Genomic DNA, 20071 nt, shown 5'->3' on the forward strand with positions numbered 1-20071 from the left:
GTGGAAGGAAACCTGATCATGTTTTCAAAGTATTCTTTAGGAGGGATCTGATAAATTGGGAGGTCTGTCTGTGTCATCAGAGGAGCTGGTGGGAAATTGGGACCCTGCAATTACCTTAATATTATGAGAAATATTAAGGTACAGGAAGGGAACTTACACTTCTGAAGGAGGTGGTAGGTTTGAGGACCTGTTTTTGAGCGTGTCTTGGAGATTACATGGGTGGTGGCCTTGGATGTTAACCTACACGTGGTCAGCAGTTTACAGAGAATTCTCAAGCGTGGCAACCCCAAGGCCTGGTGTCCAGACCTGAAAGGCCCAGTCATGATTTCTTCTAACACCTTGGTCCTCACTGCACAGTTCTTGATGTCTCTGAGCTCATCATCCTCTCCCTCCCTGGGGCAGAGGAGGAAGACATTAACTACGGGGCCCCTGAGTCTTTACAAGTGACCTGGCACTGTTCCGAGCATACTGTAGCAGTTACTATCACCCTCTTGGCACCCTGTAGAGGAGACACCATTATCCATCTTTTCAGTGAGAAATTGAAGCACAGGGAGATTAAGTAACTTGCCCAGGAGATTAAGTAACAGCAAGTGAGTAATGGACACCAGACTGTATTCATACATCAAAGATATTTGGGGCTTTTTGGAAAGAGCATATTTTGGCTAAAACCCCACGTATCTCAACCCATGGTGACAGATGAAGGCCTGTCTGTGGGGAATGAGACTCATCATGTCTACATCCACAGGACACCAGGGTGCTTTGTCCTGGCAGGAGCAGTAGAGCTGCATCTCATACAGTGGAGCAGTGCTCACCAGGTAACAAACTCTCTTGCTAATCAACAACAAATCCCAACTCCTTTTGACTGTAAACCAAAACACAATATATGTGTCCAATTCAGTACAAAAGGTGCTCTTAACACTTTTGTGTTTTTGGTGCTTTAGATGTTGGGCTATGGGGGTGGGGGGGACAAAGTACTTCTGCAGAGGTCCTGGGAAGTAGGAGGGATCAGCGGCAGCATCCTGGAGAGTGACTGAGAGCATATGGGTGGGAGATGTTGACCATGTGAACAGCAGTTACTGAGGGGGAAGCACTCCTGGCCGGGTTGAAGGCAGATATTTGGGCCGCAGAACATTTCTGTGCAGTGGGGATCCCATAAGGTGAAGTTGATGCACCTCCCCTGTGTGAAGAAGAGTAGAGAGAGAAGGTCACTGAGAAGCCATTGGAATTGGGAGCAGAAGGCTGTGCTTTCCTTGCCTCAAGGGGATTAGGCTCAGTACCTGTCAGGATCCCCAGGGTGAGCCTTTCTTTATGCCCTTCCTCTTCCTAGGTCCTGGCCTCCAGCCTGCACTTCTAATTCTAGACTCTGTTCAGATATTGGACATATGCCCTCCCTTCCCTATGGAGCCCCGTTGTTGTGACTCTGGACTCCCTTTGCTCTGGTGTTGAACTTGCCTGCTCCCCTCTGCACTGGGAGCCTGGTTAGCAAGGACAAGGGCTTATTGCCACTGTAGCCCCAGCATTGCCCAGGCTCTCTTGATGAGTATGTGCCAAAGGGATGTGTTCTCACTGCAACCCTCAGGCTGGGGTTGAGTCCAAAGTGCAAGGGCAGGTGACGGTGCCCTCAGATGGGTGATGGGCTCTGGAGGCAACAGCACATACAGACCACTTGGTTTGGGTAGAGGTTGATGCGGACCCTTTGGGACACCAAAATCTGTCTGCAGCATCACAGGGAGGGTGGTGAGCACACTGACCCGCTGACAGCATCTATGGGCAGCCCTGGACTGGATCTGTCAATGGGACTCCAGGACCTCTGGACTTTGGGTTATTCGGACTCACCTGGACACTTTCTTAGCCTCACCAAAAACTGACCTAGCATTCTTCATAACTGCATTATTTGTTCAGTGGCATTTTATTATTTTATCCCTGTTTTTGTTTAAAAAAAAGGTAAGACTTGGAGCGTTTCAGAAACTAGACTAACTTTGCAGATTTACTAACAGGTTGAAGTCAGTACTTTCCTACAATCACTCCTGAAAATGCCAAAGGGCCCTTTCCCCATCCCTGCACAGTGCCCCGCAAAGCAGATTTCTGTGCCCTATATTGCCAGATCCAAAATGCCTCCTTGTGTCACAGAAATGACCTAAAGCCTCTACACAGGAGCACGTGTAACTAGAAGTGCCCATTCATTCATTCATTCATTCATCATCAGAGGGCTCAGTGTGTGTGGACCACGTGCGTCGGAACAACTGGATTTGGTGCCCTCGCAACACTCTGACATGCAGGACTGGTGTGCCTCTGTCCCCCACACCGTATTGGGTGACACTGGGTATCCTGTGACATCTTGACCATTGGATTGATGAGGACAGTACTTGATTTCCAGCCTTTCAATTCACCAAGCCCTACAGCCCCAGGGCATACACACTGGCTGTTTCCTCCGTCTGGAAGGACCTCTCTGGATTTTTATCAGTTATTTCTCAGCTTAACTGTCACCCTCTCACAGATTCTGATCTGGCCAAACAGGCACTCACTGAGATATTCATGACTTTCAAGTGTCTAGAGAGCTGTCTAGAGACAGGTGGAGAATGGGGCTTCTTTGCAAGCAAGGCTGGGACTCAGAGCTCGATTCAGACCCAGAGCCAGGAGCCAAGCTGCAGAAGGAGCCCCAACATCACTGTCACCAGACAGTGTCTCTGCTGGATGTGAGCATGCCTCAGGTGTGTCATCAGCAGTGTCCAAGAGACTTTCAGGCCTATCCAGAGCTTCTAAGTGCCCACCTGTCCAGCCACCGAGAGCCAGTGTTTTCCTGATTCAGTGAATGTGGTCAGTACAGACCTCACTGCAGATCTTGGGACTGCAACATCCTCCAGGCCCCTGGCCCGGTCTGTACAAAAGGTCTGATAATGGGGACACCAGGAATATGATGCCCAGGCAGGTGCTTCCCAAGAGAAGCAGGAGCAAGGCCCTCCTCGGATCTGGAGGCCTGAGAAGGGCAGCTCTCTGACGGTTTGGGGGTAACCATCATGAGACCATGAGTGCCGAACCGAATGGGGGACAGAGCGGTGAGAAGGGTGGAGCCAGGCTCCGAATTCAAGTCCCCCTCTGCTGCTCCCATCCTTTGAGAGCTGGGACAAGTCCCTCAGCCTCTCTGTGGGTCAGACCCGCCTCCATAAAGCTGGGATCTGCCAGTACAGTAGTATCTACCTGTACATTCACTGGGAGGATTAAAGCCGTGAGAACATGGAAACTTCTTGAGCAACTGACCCACAGAAAGGACGCAAGAAAATTATCTATCATTATTATTACTAAATAACAAGTATGACAGGTGGAGAAATTGGGCTTCTCCACATTGTCACAGGCACTGACACAAGGAGGGCATCTTTACTAGCTGGTAAAACCGGTCAGTGTTGACCAGACAACATTTGGGAAGGGTGTCACCATGTCCTCTGCCACTCCTGCAGCTGAGTGAGCAGCCCAGGAGGGTCTCATGGATGGGGTGCAGCCAGCAGTCCCACAGGGTCGGGAAGGCAGTGGGGAGGGACGATGGACGGGAGTCCAATAGGCCTCTCCAGCCCTTTTCGTTTAAGATTGCAATTGCTGGGCATTGCTCTGGAGAAGAAAGGTCCTGACATCCTTGAGACGAGGACTCAGGGGAAATGCACGGGCACCATGTTGAGTATCGTCTGGAAGCTCATGAGCTCCAGGTCTCCACGCCTTGGGCGTTCCTCTCGGCAGATGCCTGGAGAGGGCTCTCTGACCCACAGTCCCGGGGGCAACTGTCAAGGGCAAAAGCAAGACCCCAGCCCACGGGGAGCATCCCTGTGCCCTGCTTACCATGTCCCTGGGCGGACAGCACGTCAATGGCAGCTGGCTGCAGTGCTGGACAAATTCACAAAAAGTATCCAGTTTTCCCTGAAAAGCAGATGTGGTAGTGAGGAAGCTACAGGCACAGACGCTGCCCCCAGATGGGTGGTGTCCCCTCTGTCTCCCATGGCTTCCCATGGCTGTGTCCCCACAAACTGGCTGAGAGAGCACTGCAGCCATCACCTGGGGCAGGGGGCTTAAAAGCCTTCTGTGTTTGTTGGGAGCTCGTCATTGTGGGTCACAGATTGTTTTGGATTCTGGAACAAATCAGTACTTTTGGTGTAGGAGGAGAAGTCGGGGCTACTTTTGAAAAAAGTGTCAAAGTTTGGAGGAGATATGCAGTAGCCAAGGAGAGGTCCTCAAGGAGAAAGGTGAGGGGGGCATGGGGACTGGGCAGCAGCTTGAAGAAGAGGGAAGAGGGCCTGCTTTGGGGGGGCTCAGAGGGAGAAGGCAGGGAAGAGACCCAGTCCCTGCTCAGGGGAAGGGTCCTGAAATGGGGGGAAAGAGAGAGATGAGGAAACTAAAAAAACCGGTGAAAACGTGGACGTGGAGTGGGCAGAAGGTGGGGCCGGACCTGCGGCAGGAACGAGCCCGTGGCAGGTGCTTCCTCCCTCTCTGGAAGGTGAGCTCTGGCTTCTCCGTGCCCTCACACTGACTCTCAGGGGACATGCGGGGCCCGCCCTCCGGCTGCCATTTGAAGCTCCCAGGAGGACCAATGGATCCCACAGCGACAGAGGCAGGACCAGGGGGAGGAAGGCAAAGCTGAACCCAGAGATGGTGGGGTCTTTCTTCCTCACACCTGCCACCTGGGGCCCTCTTCGTCCCTGTCATCTCTCAGCCCCCTGCCAGCTGGGGTCTCAGTCACCTGGGGGAGGGAAGTGTCCTCCCTGTGGCCCTTGTCACCCCATCTCAAGTGCCTCAAGGACAATGGGGTGAGCTCTCTCCCTCCCTCACTGAGCAGACAGGAGCCATAGCCACTCCCAGGTAGTTTGATGCTGGTAAGATCTTGGCTCAGAAGTTTCTTTTCTTTTTCATTTTTTTTTCCCCTGACCGGTGTGTGTCTTTGTCATTATATGTTTTCAGTCATCCAGTCACTGGCCAGTGAAACCAAGGACATTGCCAGAGCTGATGACAACCTCTATGAGAATCAGGAATTGGCCGGCTGTGAGTCAGCCCCCAACATCCAGAGTCCTGGGCCCATCCCAAGGCGAGGTCCCTGGTGCTGGCACTGCCTGAGGCAGGGGGCACCTGAACCTTCAGCTCTTTGTCCTCCCCTGGGCCATTAGGGTCGGGAGGGCCTCTGGTTTTTCTCTGTCACCGAGGGGTGGGAGACCAGAGCCCATAAAGCTCATCTCCATGCAAGCCAGGTGTTTTAGGCCCAAGTCTGTGTGCATTGAACTGGCTCCCCCTCCTCCAAATCCCCAGTCCTGAGGGGCTCGTCCCTCCCTTCCTAAGTTTGCTTGTCACCTCCATCTGTTTTATCCTGTCTTCTTGGCACCCACAGCAGGAGACAATAATCGTGGTCTGTACAGAGCATGGATTCTAGAAAGAGAAATAAATTGCAGGCTTTCTTGTCTGGCAGCTCCTGGGTGCAGACACATGACATCTGTTGCCTGGGCTCCTGTCAAGTACTGGCCACCCAGCAAATGTTTGTTGGAGAATCAAGGACAAATGAGCAGGACCCGGCACACTAAGAGAGTGGCCTCCATGTGAAAAACACACCAACTACTTTTGGTTTACAAAGATGGCTCTTTTCCAAATAACAACAAACTCTATCCTGTCCCCTTGGTTCCTGGCAGCCACCCTTGTAGGAGAAGCTGGGCGTGAGGCTGTGCCATGTGATGGAGGCGGGCAGGGGTGGGGGCATTAGTAGGTGACAGGGCTGTATTCACCCGACTCTGGCAGATCCAGCCTCCCCAGGCCACACTGCAGCCAGTGTAGACGTCAGTCCGGGCAGTGATCCTGTTTCCCACCAGATCTCAGGCCCAGCTCCCCGTCTGGGGACACGGCACCCCTGCTCTAACTACCTCTTATGCGCCGTGGGTTGGGCCCCACCCCGGGTCAGCCCCAGCCTCCTCACCTGACCCTTGGTCCCTGTGCTCACCTGCGCTATGCCCCAACAGCTCAAAGTAAGGTTAGGATTTCCTCCACCCTCCCCAGTCCCCGGTCCCTAAAGGCCAACCCTGCCACGACCCTCATCCGGACATGAGCCAGGGATGAAGAACAAGGAAATGGAGCCCAGCATACATCAGAGCCCGGGGAGGGGGACCAGGTCCCTGAAACCTGAGGATCCTTTTCCAAATGCTTGTGCGAGTCCTGGGAAGGATCAGTCTACAAAGAGTCGTTTGGGAATTGACAAAAGGCCCATTTATATCACGAGGGACCATAGCTGTTTCTGATTTAGGCTACCCCATGTTGCTGATTCAGTGATAAAGGCCCTGGTGCAGGCTGTCTTCGGAGGTGGGGAACCGTGTTGTCTGGGTGACATTTTGTGAGTCTCAGGTCCTCTCTGGGGTCCCTCCCTGCCCTCTGTCACCCTCTTCTTTCTGAGCCTCTCTCTGCCCAGGTAGGTGGGAGCGGGAGGGGTGGGGGACGGCATCTCCCCATACACGTCAGAGGGCCTCTCTGTGCAGGTCAGTGTGGGCATCAAGTATGCTGACAATATCACTACGAAACACACCACTTACTTTTTCTGGTTTCTGGGCTGGTGGTGGCTCCTTGACGATCTAGGATGTGAAAGAGACATAAACACAGGCTGGAGGGGGCATGGAGGGCTCTGGCTCAGCTATGCAGACAGATGGGGACCCTGCTCGGCAGCAGTAAGGGATCAAATCATGGGCTTTGGGGTGTCAACCTCGGTGCCCAGAGCCTGAGGGTCTGTGGCCAACAGGCTCCACCTCCCTGAGCCTCAGGCTCCTCAGTCATGAAAGGGGAATGGGTACCTCCGTGGAGGGTCAAGGGGGAGACAGGCAGACTAAGGCCCCTGGTCCCTGGTAGAGTTTTCAGCAGCAGCCCTGACATCATATGAAGACAAGAGAACACTCCCCACACCCCTCCTCCTCTCCCCTTCCCTCCCTCCCCCTGAAGCCCTCCCTGCCTCCCCGCCCTCAGGGATGACAGTCCACCTCCCTCTCCGTGACCCGGCTTTCTCTCCTCACTTCTTGCCCTTTGCAGAAATTTGACCTGCTGGCTTCTATGCTGCTTTGCTTGTCCTTTCTCAGCTCTGCTTGTTCGTCTTCTTCACCCACCTCTGGCCTGTGTCCTTGCAAACCCAGCCAGCAAGCGCCTCTGCCTTCCCTCCCACCCAGGGCCAGTCTCTGTCCTTTATCATTATCAGGGCACCTGCCACACCCTCTGAAGGTGACATTTTCCCTCAATGCTCCCTAGCTACCAATACCAGACCAGACACCAAATGGTGAGCGCCTGTGGGCAAGGGAGGCGGCTGCTTCATTTCTGCCCCTCTGTGCCCAGCACGGGGCCCTGCACATCCTGGTGACTTAGTGATGACTGATGAAGGAATGACGGAAGGCACCAGAGATGGGCAGGGATCCATGCTGTTTTCAAAGGCGCAGCTGCCCCCGGGGTTAGCATCCTCCCGGCCAGCATCCTTCTCCCTTTGGACCATCAGTGCCCTTGCAGACCCCTCTTCGTCTGCCAACAGCAGAGACTCTTGAGGCCTTGGTCCACCTGAGTCCTTCAGAAGCCTGACTGCTGTGGGGTAGCCCTGGTCTCAGGAGGCCTGGGATCCTTTTTCCCCAGGGGCTGGGACAGTCCATAGGCCACCTCCCTGTGAAGGTGAAAGCATGAAGCAGGTGGCCCCCTAGAAGCCCAGGCTGTGTCTATGCCCAGGATGGGAGGACAGAGTCTGTGCCTTGTTTGCTGGTGTGAGGACCCCAGAGCTGATGGAACCTGGCCACAGGCAGAATCATGGGGCAGGCATGGGGCTGGTCCCTCAGGGGTCGGTGAGGGCTGGATGCAGGCTGTGCGGGCAGGGGTCACTCACCTTCTTGCAACAGCAGATGCAGACAATCAGCAACGGTATCACGACCAGGGATGGGATGAGTGTTGGGTACAAGGGAGGATTGTTGGGAACTGGGCTCTGGGTGACAACCATGGGCACTGTGGTCTCCTCCTCTGCGACAACGGTAGTCTCTGTGGTGGTTGTCACGGCAGTTGTTGTCATGGTGACAGTGGTAGGCAGCGTGGTCTTCGTTGTCATCATTGCTGTCGTCCTTGCTGTCGTCCTCCTGGTCCTGACGGTGGTAGGCACTGTGGTCACTGTGGTTGTTGTCATGGTGACAGTGGTAGGCAGCGTGGTCTTCGTTGTCATCGTTGTTGTCGTCCTTGCTGTTGTCCTCCTGGTCCTGACGGTGGTAGGCACTGTGGTCACTGTGGTTGTAGTTGGGACAGCTGGGCGCTCCACAGTCTCATGCTGTACAGGGCACACATGCCAAAGTCCTGGGGTTGGCCTGGGTGATCTCTTCCCGTGAACCCAACATCCACTTCCCACACCAGACCTCACAGTTCCCCTTCTCCTCAGGTTGCCTCATCCAGAGGGATCACAGAGGGGCGAGGAGATCATGGCTGGTACCCAGAGAGCCAGTGTGGAGCCCTGGGCCACAGACCCCACCACTGGCCCTGTTCCGAGACTCTCTTCAGGGCCCTGTCAAGGAAGCCCAGTCCTCTAAGGAGTGACAACACAGCCTTCACTGCCTCTCTTGGCTGAGAGCACAGGGGTTTTGTGAGGACCACAAAATGCTACGATACACAGATTGGTGAGGGAGGGGCTTCGGGGCCCCAGAGAGGTGTGGGTGCAAGAGCAGAGGCAGGACACCCTGCTCACCTCCCCGTAGCCTCCCTCCCCTACTTCCCTGCTCCGCATTCTCGGGCCAAGCTACTCTCTCTCTCGGAGCCTCCATGCACATCGGGAGTGAGGAAGAGAGCAGTTACTTGAGAGCGTTAGAGAGTGGCTATAGAAAGCCCACGCACAGGCCAGGTCCACGTGGGGGATTAAGGAACGGGCTCTGTTCTCTTGTTTTGTGCATAACCAAGGGCACGTGTGCTGCATCTGTGGACCCGCGCTGCCCAGCCCTTCCCTATATCGAGCCTCTGCTTGAGAGAAGCAGGGGGTGAAGGGGGCAGAGAGAACCTATGCCCAGGAAACAGGGAGGCCAAAAGGAGAGGCCGAGTGGGGCTGAGGGTGACCCTGTGCTGGGCCCGGAGCCACGAGCAGCTCCGGAGTCCTCAATGTGCCTGTGGACGGGGGCCGTCCGGTGGAGGGACTGCTGCTGGGAAACATGGAGGTGAATCCTGGGTCCAGAGGTGGATGTGCAGGGACCAGCAGAGACAGACACACAGGGGACCGTCACGCTGCGGGAACCCTCACCAGCTGGGACTGGACACAAGGGCGGTGGCATTAGGCACACGTGTCCCTCCTCCCAGGGGAACCTCACTCCAGGCTCACACGCTCTGTCCCCCATGGCGGGCTGCCCCAGGCTAAGGGGCCTGGATGCTGTGGAGCTGGGAAAAGAGGGCCCCTGGGAGCAGCACTTTGTTCCCAGCTTCCTCTCCCTGAGCTGAGCCCTGCCCTTCCCACCAACCCTGCCAGCTTCCCAGCAACAGAGGGGAGAGTCCCCGTGCAGAGGTCAGAGCCAGTTAGGGGAGAGGGGCAACTGAGGAGCACGAGAAAGGAGGAGTGGCCGCAGTGAGGTTGATGACATCTGCAAAGTGACAGCCGGTGTTCCCCAAATGGGTGTGGGAGGCCAGGGCTGTGACGGTCATGAGCGGGTCCAGAACCCTGCCCGCTGCTACACCAGCGCAGTGCAAACACACCCTGACTATGCACGGCCACAGCTGCTTCCACCCTCCTGACCTCTGTGCCGGGGACCCCGACTTGGAAGGCCCAGGGTTCCTAGAGGCCCTGGACCCTGTCCCCTAGTACACAGTGCCCCAGCCTCTCCAACTCACCCCGGCTGGAATCCAGGATGGAGCCTTGAGCTCCCCACCATAAGGCTGGGGCCAGGGGAGGTGGCTAGGTGGGTCCAGGTTGGGCAGAGCCTCAGCACAGTTTCTGAACTCTGATTAGAGCTCGAATTGGTCCCTTCCACATACGTTCAATGATACTTGGTTCACAGACAGGGCAGAGTTTCTGCAGGACCTGGGCATCTGGCTTTACCTCAAGTCTTATAGAAGCATTCCAGTGAATTTCACAAACCAGAGTAGGGGGACAGCTCCACAGTAAAGCACTAAGGGCACCGAGCTGGCTGTGAAATGCTACCCGAGGCGCGTACCTGCAAAGGCTACTTCTGTACTTGCTGGCATTTCCCCGGTGATGTTATTCCCCTCTCTTGCATCCCCAGTGGTCTCTCCCTCCCAAGCAGGGTCTCTGGCTAGCCCAGAGGGATGTTGCAGCCCAACATTCACTCACACAGTCCTTGCTGGTGATATTCAAGCTTCTGTCACTCCAGGTATTGCCCATGTCCAGAGAGTAATCAACAACGACCACCCTAAAGCACAGAAAGGGCAGATGGTGACCCAAGAGACAGGATAGACACAGTTCCTGCACTTGGCTCAATCTGTAGCCCTAGCTCTCCTCACGGTAATGGCTTTACACTTTAGGAATTTGGGGCTCCTCAAATGCAGGCAGCAGGGGTAAGGGGAGCCCATCCCCAGGCACCATGAGATTGACCTCTGCAATGAGGGCTGACCAGGTAGTGAGGAGCCCTGCATGGGGTCAGATGCCCTGAAGACCAGGAGCGAAGTGACCAGGGATGGCTGTATGGTGGCATCATCCCGACTCCTCTGGATGTACATGGTATGTTGGCTTCACTCGGAAAAGCTGCCTGGAGCAAAGGTACCAGCCTTGGGGTGCACCATTTCCCACATCCTGCCCTCCTCAGCAGAGCCTGGGCCACCGCGGGCCCCTGAGCAGCTCGGGGGATTGGCAGCCAGGGCAGGTGCGGAGGATGCCCTGAGCTCTCCCAGAGACAGACATGTGCTGCCCCAGTAAAGGGGGCAGTCCACATTCTGGACTGCTCATGGTAGCGACACCTGCCCAAATGGCCCCCTAACCTAAACACTTACTGTCCAGCTTTAAGAAAAATATGTCCTGGGCAAATTATTTTTTCTCCAGTCACTGAGTCAGGTGGTTTAGCTGAAAGACAATCACATGAGAAGAATGTCAGTGGACTTGTCCACCCATCCGCCCCTCCCCTTCTGCCTGCCCTTAGAAGCAGAGCTACCACTTTGGCAGAAGCAGCTTCTCTTCTCTGCCTTCTTCTGACACCTACTGTGCACCAGGCACTGTCAGGGCTCTGGCGTTTAGTGGGAACAAGGCACGCAGAGGCCCTGCTCTCAAGGACCTGACATTTGTGGGACTGGAGAGGGAGACAGACAATAAAGTAACAAACAATGAACAAAATAAATGCCAGAGTGAAAAGTGCAGTGACATCAATAAGCAAGGGACAGGATAGAGAAAGGAGGGGAAGAGAGAGCTGCTTAGGAGCAGGTGACCTGTCCTGTCCTTTAGAGACTGAATTTCTCTTTAAGAGAAAGTGGAATATTTATACAGGACATGATGGGATGTCTGGGATTTGCTTCACAATAATCAATGATGAGAATAGCACCAAAACCAGATTGGCCAGGACTGATATTTACTGAAAGCAGGGGAAGGCTGCTTCAAGGGCATTATACGATTTTTGCTACTTTTGTATGTTATTGAAAATATCCTTGAAAGATAAGGACTCTCTGAGGCAGTGTTCCTGGAGCTGAAACCGGATGAGGGGAAAGGCAGGGAAAGGCAGGGAAAGGTCTAGGGAAGAGGGTCCGGGCTGTGGGAGCCTGTTCCGTGGCCTGAGGCATAACTAGCTGAACTTGTGGGAAAGAGGTGAGTGAGGAGAGGGGGCGGGGCCTCGTGGGCCCTGGGAAGGGGTTTGGGCTTTATTCTGAGTTCAGTGAGCCTGTCGCGTGGCTCGCCAGGTTCAGGGAAGTTTGGACCCAGAGGTAGCAGGGCCTGCAGGTGGCCTGGATGTGGGATGAGAGCAAAGAGGAGTCAAGGGCGATGTGCCCGTTAGTGAGCAGAGCGCCTGGGCGGGTGGTGGTGACATTTATGGACACAGGGAAGCCTGAGGGGAACAGGGCTTCTGTGTTCGTGCTTGTTCTGTAATTTTATGGGATCTGGGAGGTGGCACTCCGGAGGCTCAGGCAGTCCGTAACTAGTAGCTGTGGAACCTTCTCTCTCCTGAACCCTAAAACTTCTCACACCCTGACAGTGGCCACAGGTCAGGCCTGTTCTGCACAGATGGTCCTCTTCCAGGTGACCAGCTTTCGGCCATAACTGAGTTGTCAGATTAGCTAAGAACTTCTGAACTGTTTTCCCCTCCTTGGTGCTGACATAGAAATTAATCACCAGTTATGTTTAGGGGGAATGATTTGTGTCTGAGGGGTAGGGTGATTGGGATTAGTGTGAAAACATCAGAAGGAAATGTGGTGTAATTTCCATAGTATTCACAGAGCAGGGAGAGTGAGGTGAAGGCAGGCACCTCACATACTGAGGGCGAAGAAAAGCCTGGTTGACTGCAGAGGAGCTTTGAAACCAATATTAACTGATTAAACCAAATATTTCCATTGCTGTATTTTAAAGATTTCTTAATACATGAAATCATTATACACTAAAATAGATACTATAAAACATACAGAAATATTGGTTTTAAAATTACTCCTTGTTATTCTTTTCTATATATATGAAAATGTTTTCCCAGATGTTTTAATCAGAGGAAAATACAGTTAGAGACAACCACATCAATCCTCATCAGTGCATCGGGGCTCATGGCCATAAACAGTCCTGATCCTCCACTTCTGGTCCGCCTCTGACCACGTGCAGCATGGCGGTCAGCAGAGGAGTGCAGGACATGGGAAACCCTAGTGCTGGTGCACCTTAGGGAGAAACACAGGTGACAGCAAGGGTGAGAAAACAGTACAGCCACTGAACCCAGAGGAGGTATCTGAATACACTTCTTGGAGGATAGGCTGTTCCCGATCTTTTTCAAGGACTGTCATTAGCAAAGTCAAAGTCCTAGATTATGCAATCAGGTCACCTGTGTCTACTTTCTAGCTCTTGCTGCATCAGCTGCATACAAAGCAATAACACTAGGTCTTTTGAGAATTAACTGGGGTAGTGCATGGAAGACACAGCACACTACCAGATGTAATAAACATTAGCTCTCCATATCAATGTGTTACTCAGTCCTAATCACTTCTGAAGTAGAAACCAAGAGATATCTAACTCCCTGAGGCCATCTACACACTATGTGGTGTGAGAGTGTGGCAATGGCAGAGCCCTGCGCATTCTATGCACCCGTGGAAGGAGGAGAGATGGCCCAGAACTGTGCTGGGGCAGAGGGCTCGCTCTGGGTTTACCAGATGGCCCTGGAGTGAAGTGTGTCACTGAACATAATATAATCATATTAAGTCAATGCATCAGGGGAGGGTTGAGAAGGAAGAGAAAGTCCCACTGTCCCCAGGTGCTCTTTGTGAGAGATCAGGCCCACCTCAGCACTGAGGACACATCTGCTTCCCCAACTGTGTGCTTCCTCAGGCCTCTCACCCTTCCTGGAAGGACACCTGGTGCCTGAGTATTTCCAAACAGTAGCTTTACATATGTGATAGGGCTTAGTTAGCACACCTACCATACTGGCCCCATTTCACAGTACAGATAATAGAGGCTGAGAGCAGAACACTCATTAGGTCAAGATCACACATGAAATGTGGGCCAGAGCCAGGATTCCGGGGCTCAGGCCTGGCAGTTGGCATCCTCTCTCAATCCCAGGTGACCACATGGTCCTGGGAGAGCTCAGTGCACCTGGCCCAGACTCAGGGCCCTGGGGCCGCCTCCACTTCCCACCAGCGGACTCGTGAGATTCAAGTCCTTGTCTCTCAAGGGAAGTGAGGGCCGAGGAAAGTGTGGGGGGAGTGTAGCAGTGAGGACAGACCCAGCACTCCCAACCCAGCCTTGAAAGGTGCACGCCCTGACCCAAGATGCTCTTGATGTGCTGGGGATTGATCACTGCCTGGCCTGAGATGTAGGGAGCAGTGGCCAGGCTTCCCAGCCAGGTCCCTCCTTCCATTGTCCATGCTGCCTCTATCCTCACAGTGTCCACAGTGAATGGCCAGCAAGGGCTTTGAAGTCTTGGTTGGCTGTAAGGAATGCAGAGCAATGTGGGAAGTGTGTTACTTGGAGGCACCAAGGTGGGTACTTACTGAAGACTTCGGTTTTGTCCAACTTATATCTGCAAGTATAGTCTTTCATTCTGTCTGGACTTAGGCCATATGCATAAAACCCAAGTTGGTAGGATTCTGTAAGGGCAACATCCAAAGGTTTGTGTTAGGAGTGGCTGAGTGCTGACTTCCCTCTGATCTCACAATTATTTCAGGCTACCCTGTAACTGAATTCCCAGGGGACTCCTCTGAGGAAGCAGTTGTGTCGGAGCCCACATCCGTTTTCCTCCCCCTGGGCTCACCTGTTGTCACTGATGGTCCACTCTGAGGCAGCGGGGCTGGGCTTTGAGCAATCAGGGGGCCTCTCACCACCGCCTCTGACCCATCAAGCTCATTAAAGGCACCTAATGTCGTCCCCTCCACAGAGGCGAACCCAGCCATGGGTTTCCGACCCAGATGGTCCAAGGTCTTTCCTAAGAGGCGCAGGCAGTGCTCTCCAGCAGGCCCTCCCTTACGTAAATGACAGAGGAACCGCGACAGCACAGGTGAAGACAGTCCTGACCCTTGTCTGAGCTGAGCACACAAGCCTGGGTGTCTGTGGGGCTTTCTGACACTAGGGGGTCTGCTCCTCCTCCGTGTCTCCCTCTCTGCCTATGGCAGGCTGGAGACCCCAGGAGCAAGGCCAGGACCTGGGCGAGGCATGGAGGAGGCGAGGACCCTGCCCCGGAGAATCCCCCATGGCAGGCGACGTCCTGTCTCAGCTGTGGTTCTGAAGTCTGCAGTGCGTGCTCTGCCCCGCCCCCTTCCTGCCCCTCCACGGGTCTCACACAGCCCCCCAGGGATTCACCAAGCACCTCCTTCTGTCAGGGTGGGAGACATTGATTTGCTAAGATACAGTTTTGGGCCATAGCCTCTCTCCAGGCTGTTGGGGATTTCTGGCCCGTGAAACAAATACTAGGGGATCCAGAGAGGGCAGTTATTGGGCCTGCCCCCTTGGGAGCTGTCCAGGATAACATGCAAGTCATCCTGTTGCAAGTCCAAGGTCATTAGCCTCCACCTCTGCCTCCTGGCCCAGGCTGCTCATTCCAATCCCAGATGCTTGATTTGCCCAAAGTCAATTAACTCAAAGAATATTCCTCAGAAATGCCAGCACAGCCTTGGACCTGGCAGTCTGATTCCTCCTGCTTCAGGTCTTCCTGCAGGTCCCATCAGATCAAGGCAAAGTTTGCAATTTCTCTGCTTGCAGAAAATAGATTCTCAGCCTGTGGGCTGAAGATGGCTGCCAGATGACATATTTTGTTAACTTTTCAAGTGTCTTCAAACAATTGGACCCCATATTTAAAAGTCTGCATACTTTCTCAACACAAAATAGCCAAAAATTTCTTGGGAGAGTACAGAGCTGGAGGTATTATGCTTCTTATTTTCAGACTATACTCCAAAGCTACAGTAACCAAAACAGTATAGTACTATACAGAAACAGACACATAGATACAGAGAGCCCCAAAGTAAACCCATGTACATATGGTCAATTGAACTATGACACAAAAGGCAAGAAGATACAATGGGGAAAAGACAATCTCTTCAATAACTGTGGCAGGCAAAACTGGACAGCTACATGTAAAAGATGAAATTAGAATATTTTCTCACACCATGTACAAAAATACACTTATTTTGGATTAAAGAACCAAATATATGTCTGGAAGCCATAATACTCCTAGAAAGGAAAGGAGGCAGAACACTCTTTGTCATAAATTGTGGCCCTATATTTTTGATTTGTCTCCTAAAGAAAGGGAAACAAAACCAAAAATAAACAAATGGGATCTTATTAAACTTAAAAGCTTTTGCACAGCAAAAGAAGTCATCAACAAAATGAGAAGACAACTTAATGAATGGGAGAAAATATTTGTAAGTGATATGGCAGATAAGGGGTTAATATCCAAAATACATAAACAGGGAATACACCTCAATATCAAAAAAAATGTAGAACCTGATTACAGAATGGGCAGAAGACCTATATATCCCAAGAAGACATACTGATGGACAACAGGCACATGAAAAGGTGGTCAACATTACTAATCATCAGAAAAATGCAAATCAAAACCCCAATGAGATATCACTTCTCACCTGTCAGAATGGCTATAATCAAAAAGACCACAAATAACAAATGTTGGCCAGAATGTGGAGAAAGGAAACGCTTGCACACTGTTGGTGGGAATGTAGGTGGGTATAACCACCATGGAGGTTCCTTAAAAAACTAAAAATAGAGTTATCATATGATCCAGCAATCCCACTCCTGGGCGTATATCCAGAGAAAACTCTAATTCAAAAAGATACATGCGGGACTTCCCTGGTGGTCCAGTGGCTAAGAATCCGCCTTCCAATGCAGGGGACGCAGGTTTGATCCTTGGTCGGGGAACTAAGATCTCACATGCCATGGGGCAACTAAGCCCACGTGCTCTAGAGCCTGCATGCCACAACTCGAGAGCCTGTGTGCCATAACTACTGAGCCTGTGCACTCTAGAGCCCACGTGCCACAACTAGAGAGAAGCCCGCACGCTGCAACCAAGACCCGATGCAGCCAGATAAATGAATCGATATTAAAAAAAAAGATACATGCAACCCAACGTTCATAGCAGCACTATTTACAATAGCTAAGACATGGAAGCAACCCAAATGTCCATCGACAGATGAATGGATAAAGAAGATGCGATATATATGCATATATGTGTGGAATATTACACAGTATGGAATATTACTCAACCATAAAAAATGAAATTTTGCCATTTGTAACAACATGGATGGAGTTGGAAGGCACTATGCTTAGTGAAATAAGTCAGACAGGGAAAGATAAATACTGTATGTTATCACTTATATGTGGAATCTAAAAAAAAGAAAACAAAAATGAATATAACAAAACAGAAACAGACTCACAGATAAAGAGAACAAACTAGTGGTTACCAATGGGGAAAGGGAAGGGGAGAGTGACCAGATAGGGGTAGGGGATTAAGAAGTACAAACTGGGCTTCCCTGGTGGCGCAGTGGTTGGGAGTCCGCCTGCCGATGCAGGGGACGTGAGTTTGTGCCCCGGTCCGGGAAGATCCCACATGCCGCGGAGTGGCTGGGCCCGTGAGCCATGGCTGCTGAGCATGCGTGTCCAGAGAAGGCGATTATACTCATCTTACTGGGGTAATTATTTCCTAACATATGTATGTCAAGTCATTTTGTGGTATACCTTCAATTTACACAGAGCTGTATGTCAAGTATATCTCAATAAAACTGGAAGAAAATGTAATTACACACAATATCCACACCACAATCTGTGGCAGACGTGCCTCATACAAACACATGGTTACTTATATACTTAACGCACGATAACATACCCGACATATTTCTGTCAAAACACCCATGCACGCACACAGCACTCAGACACCACACACACACACATTCACATACCAAACACACACACACACCACCCTCAAACGGACACACTCAGGCACATTCACTCCACACGTGCACAAATGCCATTCAGTCTAGAACAGTGATTCCAGCACGTACCTCTTACACAGGCATAGAATGTGTTCCGCCCCATAACTTCCTTACAGGAATTTCCCACGAGCTGGAACAGACAGGTGGGTGGCAGGGTCAGGGCGAGACAGGCGTGACTGTGGTGAGAAGCCCCCCCTCCCCCTTCTCACATTTAGCCCACACTCACCGATATAATAAAGCCTTCCTCATCACTGGATTTGGGCACTTCATATAAGTGGGTCTTTCCTTCTACAATCTGCATCAGCTACAAGGAAGAGGAGATGGTTGGCATACAGCCAGCGGTTGAGGACACAGCAGATCCCATGCAAGAAGACAGGCTCTTGCCTCTTGCCGTGTTGGACTCCAATGGCCACGCCCTGGCATCTGCCAGCAGCCCACCCTTGGCAAGTGGAAAGCTCCTCCACCCACATGGATGGTGTGTAGCTTTATAGAACACTGGCTATTCATCTGCTGTGGCTACCTGTTGTCCAAACACTTGGGACGGGTAGAGGGCCATCCTCTGGGGAACCCTGGGACAACTGCCTTTGAAAGCGTTCTCCAACTGGGCTCAAGAGTGGCACCTGGTTACCTGTTCTGAATTACCTGGTCTCTCTGATAGTCATTTACACCCAGGCAGTAAACCTTGGTCTTCATATTCCGAAGCCTGCTGGCCTAACAGAAGAAAGATTTTGAGTATAAAATACACAAATACATGAGGCACAAAGCTGTTAATGATGGACTAGACTCACTTCATTCTTAGCATCCCGTACTGTCGATGGCAGCAGTGGTCCGGCGGTCAGAACATAAACTAGGCTGGCAGCTTTCCTGTCTGCAGAAGAAGCAGGGAGTGGCCTGGTCAGCAAGGCACCTGGAGTGACCTGCCTCAGGCTGCCAGGCCCACAGCACTGCTCCCACACCTCCTCCTCCTGGGGAGAGGCCACCCTGACCTGAGTACCCACCACCCAGAGCACCGGGAGGGAGAAGGGGCCTCAGCCCAGGACCCACTTGACAGACGAGGAGCCTGAGACCGGATCAGAGCCCTTCCTAGTGGACCTTCACTATGGGCAGGTGGCACAGCCTTTGCCCTGAAAGGCAACTGCAGCTACTTCACTGGACGAGGACAAGCCTCTCAGATGAGCGCAGGGAGGAGCAGCCAGAATGACTGTCACAGTGCTTGGGCAGCAGCCCCCGCCCAGCTTCCCGCCTTTCCCCAGCAGCCCATGCATCCTTCCTGACAAGGGCTGCAACCCTACAGTCTCGATGCAGCTGGTCTGGGCCAAGTACAGCCATTTCCACTGGCAGAGGCACAGTCAAAGGATGAGAGTCAACCAGAGGAAAGAGGCTCAAGGGAAAGGAGGAAGAGCCAGAGCTGTGGTGGACAAAGTGTGGGCAGCCAGCGGGACACCAAGGTCTCTGTTCCCTAAACTGAACCCCGTCTGCTCGCCGTCCCTGGAAGTTCTCTTTTCTTTTTCATGCAGCCCAACCATAGGTCAAGCACTTGATATCTAGTAAGAACCAGGAATGTAATGCATGATCCCATGTGGTTCTCGGAACCATCCCTGGGGGTGGTTTTCCTCCTCACTGTGCAGAGGAGGAACCTGCAGCCCAGAGAGGACAAGGGACTCGCTCCAAGGTCAGCGCTAGGAATTGGCCAAGGTGGGTCTGCACCAGCCCTCGCTGAGGCCCGCGCCTGGCTCTGTCCCACCTGAGCACAGTGACGTCAGCAGGCAACTTACTATTGTAGAAAACTCTTGAAATCTGCTCACTTGCCTGCAACAAAATGAAGGAATGTTGGGGGAGGGCAGTGAGATGACCCAATAATTCTTTAAGAACTTGACAAAGCAGAGTAAATTCCCTTAGCCGTAGAGTCTGTACCTTTCTCAATCCTTCCTGCATGTTTCTGGGTCCTGAGGGCACTACATTCCGAAGTCTTTTAAGAGCATGTTTTAGCATATTTCTGAAAACAAATCAGAAAAGAGGGTTGAGGAGCAATGAAGGTTGATTGCTATGAAACAGCTCCAGCTGTCCTGGTGCCGTTCTGCCCTGTGCAGACCTGCCTTGACAAGAGAGGACACTAGCCACACTGTCGTGACCCTTCTGCCTGTGGCTTTGACACTGACAGAACTAACCCTAACCCTTCTCTGTCTCCCATTCAGTAAGCATGGAGGATGCTGCTTTTCTGGTCCCACGGGTAGGGCCTGGCTTTCAATGTGCTCATGCAGACCTCAGGGGACTCAGCAAGGGCCCTGCCTTGACTGTCCATGGTGAGGGGGGAACACCCATGGATGCACACCTGTGAATCCAGCACCCCCAATGTGACTGGTGGTACTGCGGGCACCTAAGGGGTCCCTGGTGAGAACCCATCATCCTCCAACAGGCAAGGCTGAGTTTGGAAAAGCCACTCTGCTGATACCCCTGCCCTGTCCCCTCCTCCCCTGCCACAGACCCCTGAGGTGGACTTGGTCTCTCCAAG

At 52.5% G+C, this 20071-nt stretch overlaps 1 protein-coding gene across 1 annotated transcript; it reads right to left on the reverse strand.

Moving 5' to 3' along the window:
- Positions 1-949: 949 nt before the first annotated feature.
- Positions 950-19620, reverse strand: ANTXRL (ANTXR like; the record flags this gene model as incomplete). Its single annotated transcript, XM_082643483.1, has 6 exons — positions 19335-19620; positions 18348-18427; positions 17786-17863; positions 17636-17689; positions 3663-3770; positions 950-1177 (listed from the first exon to the last, which is right to left on the reverse strand). Exons 1-6 carry the CDS (start codon positions 19549-19551, stop codon positions 950-952), a joined length of 765 nt encoding a protein of 254 aa, XP_082499609.1. The 5' UTR covers positions 19552-19620.
- Between the last annotated feature and the right edge of the window lie 451 nt (positions 19621-20071).

Source organism: Mesoplodon mirus, assembly GCF_964341445.2.
Source record: "Mesoplodon mirus genome assembly, chromosome: 2".
Lineage (NCBI taxonomy): Eukaryota > Metazoa > Chordata > Mammalia > Artiodactyla > Ziphiidae > Mesoplodon > Mesoplodon mirus.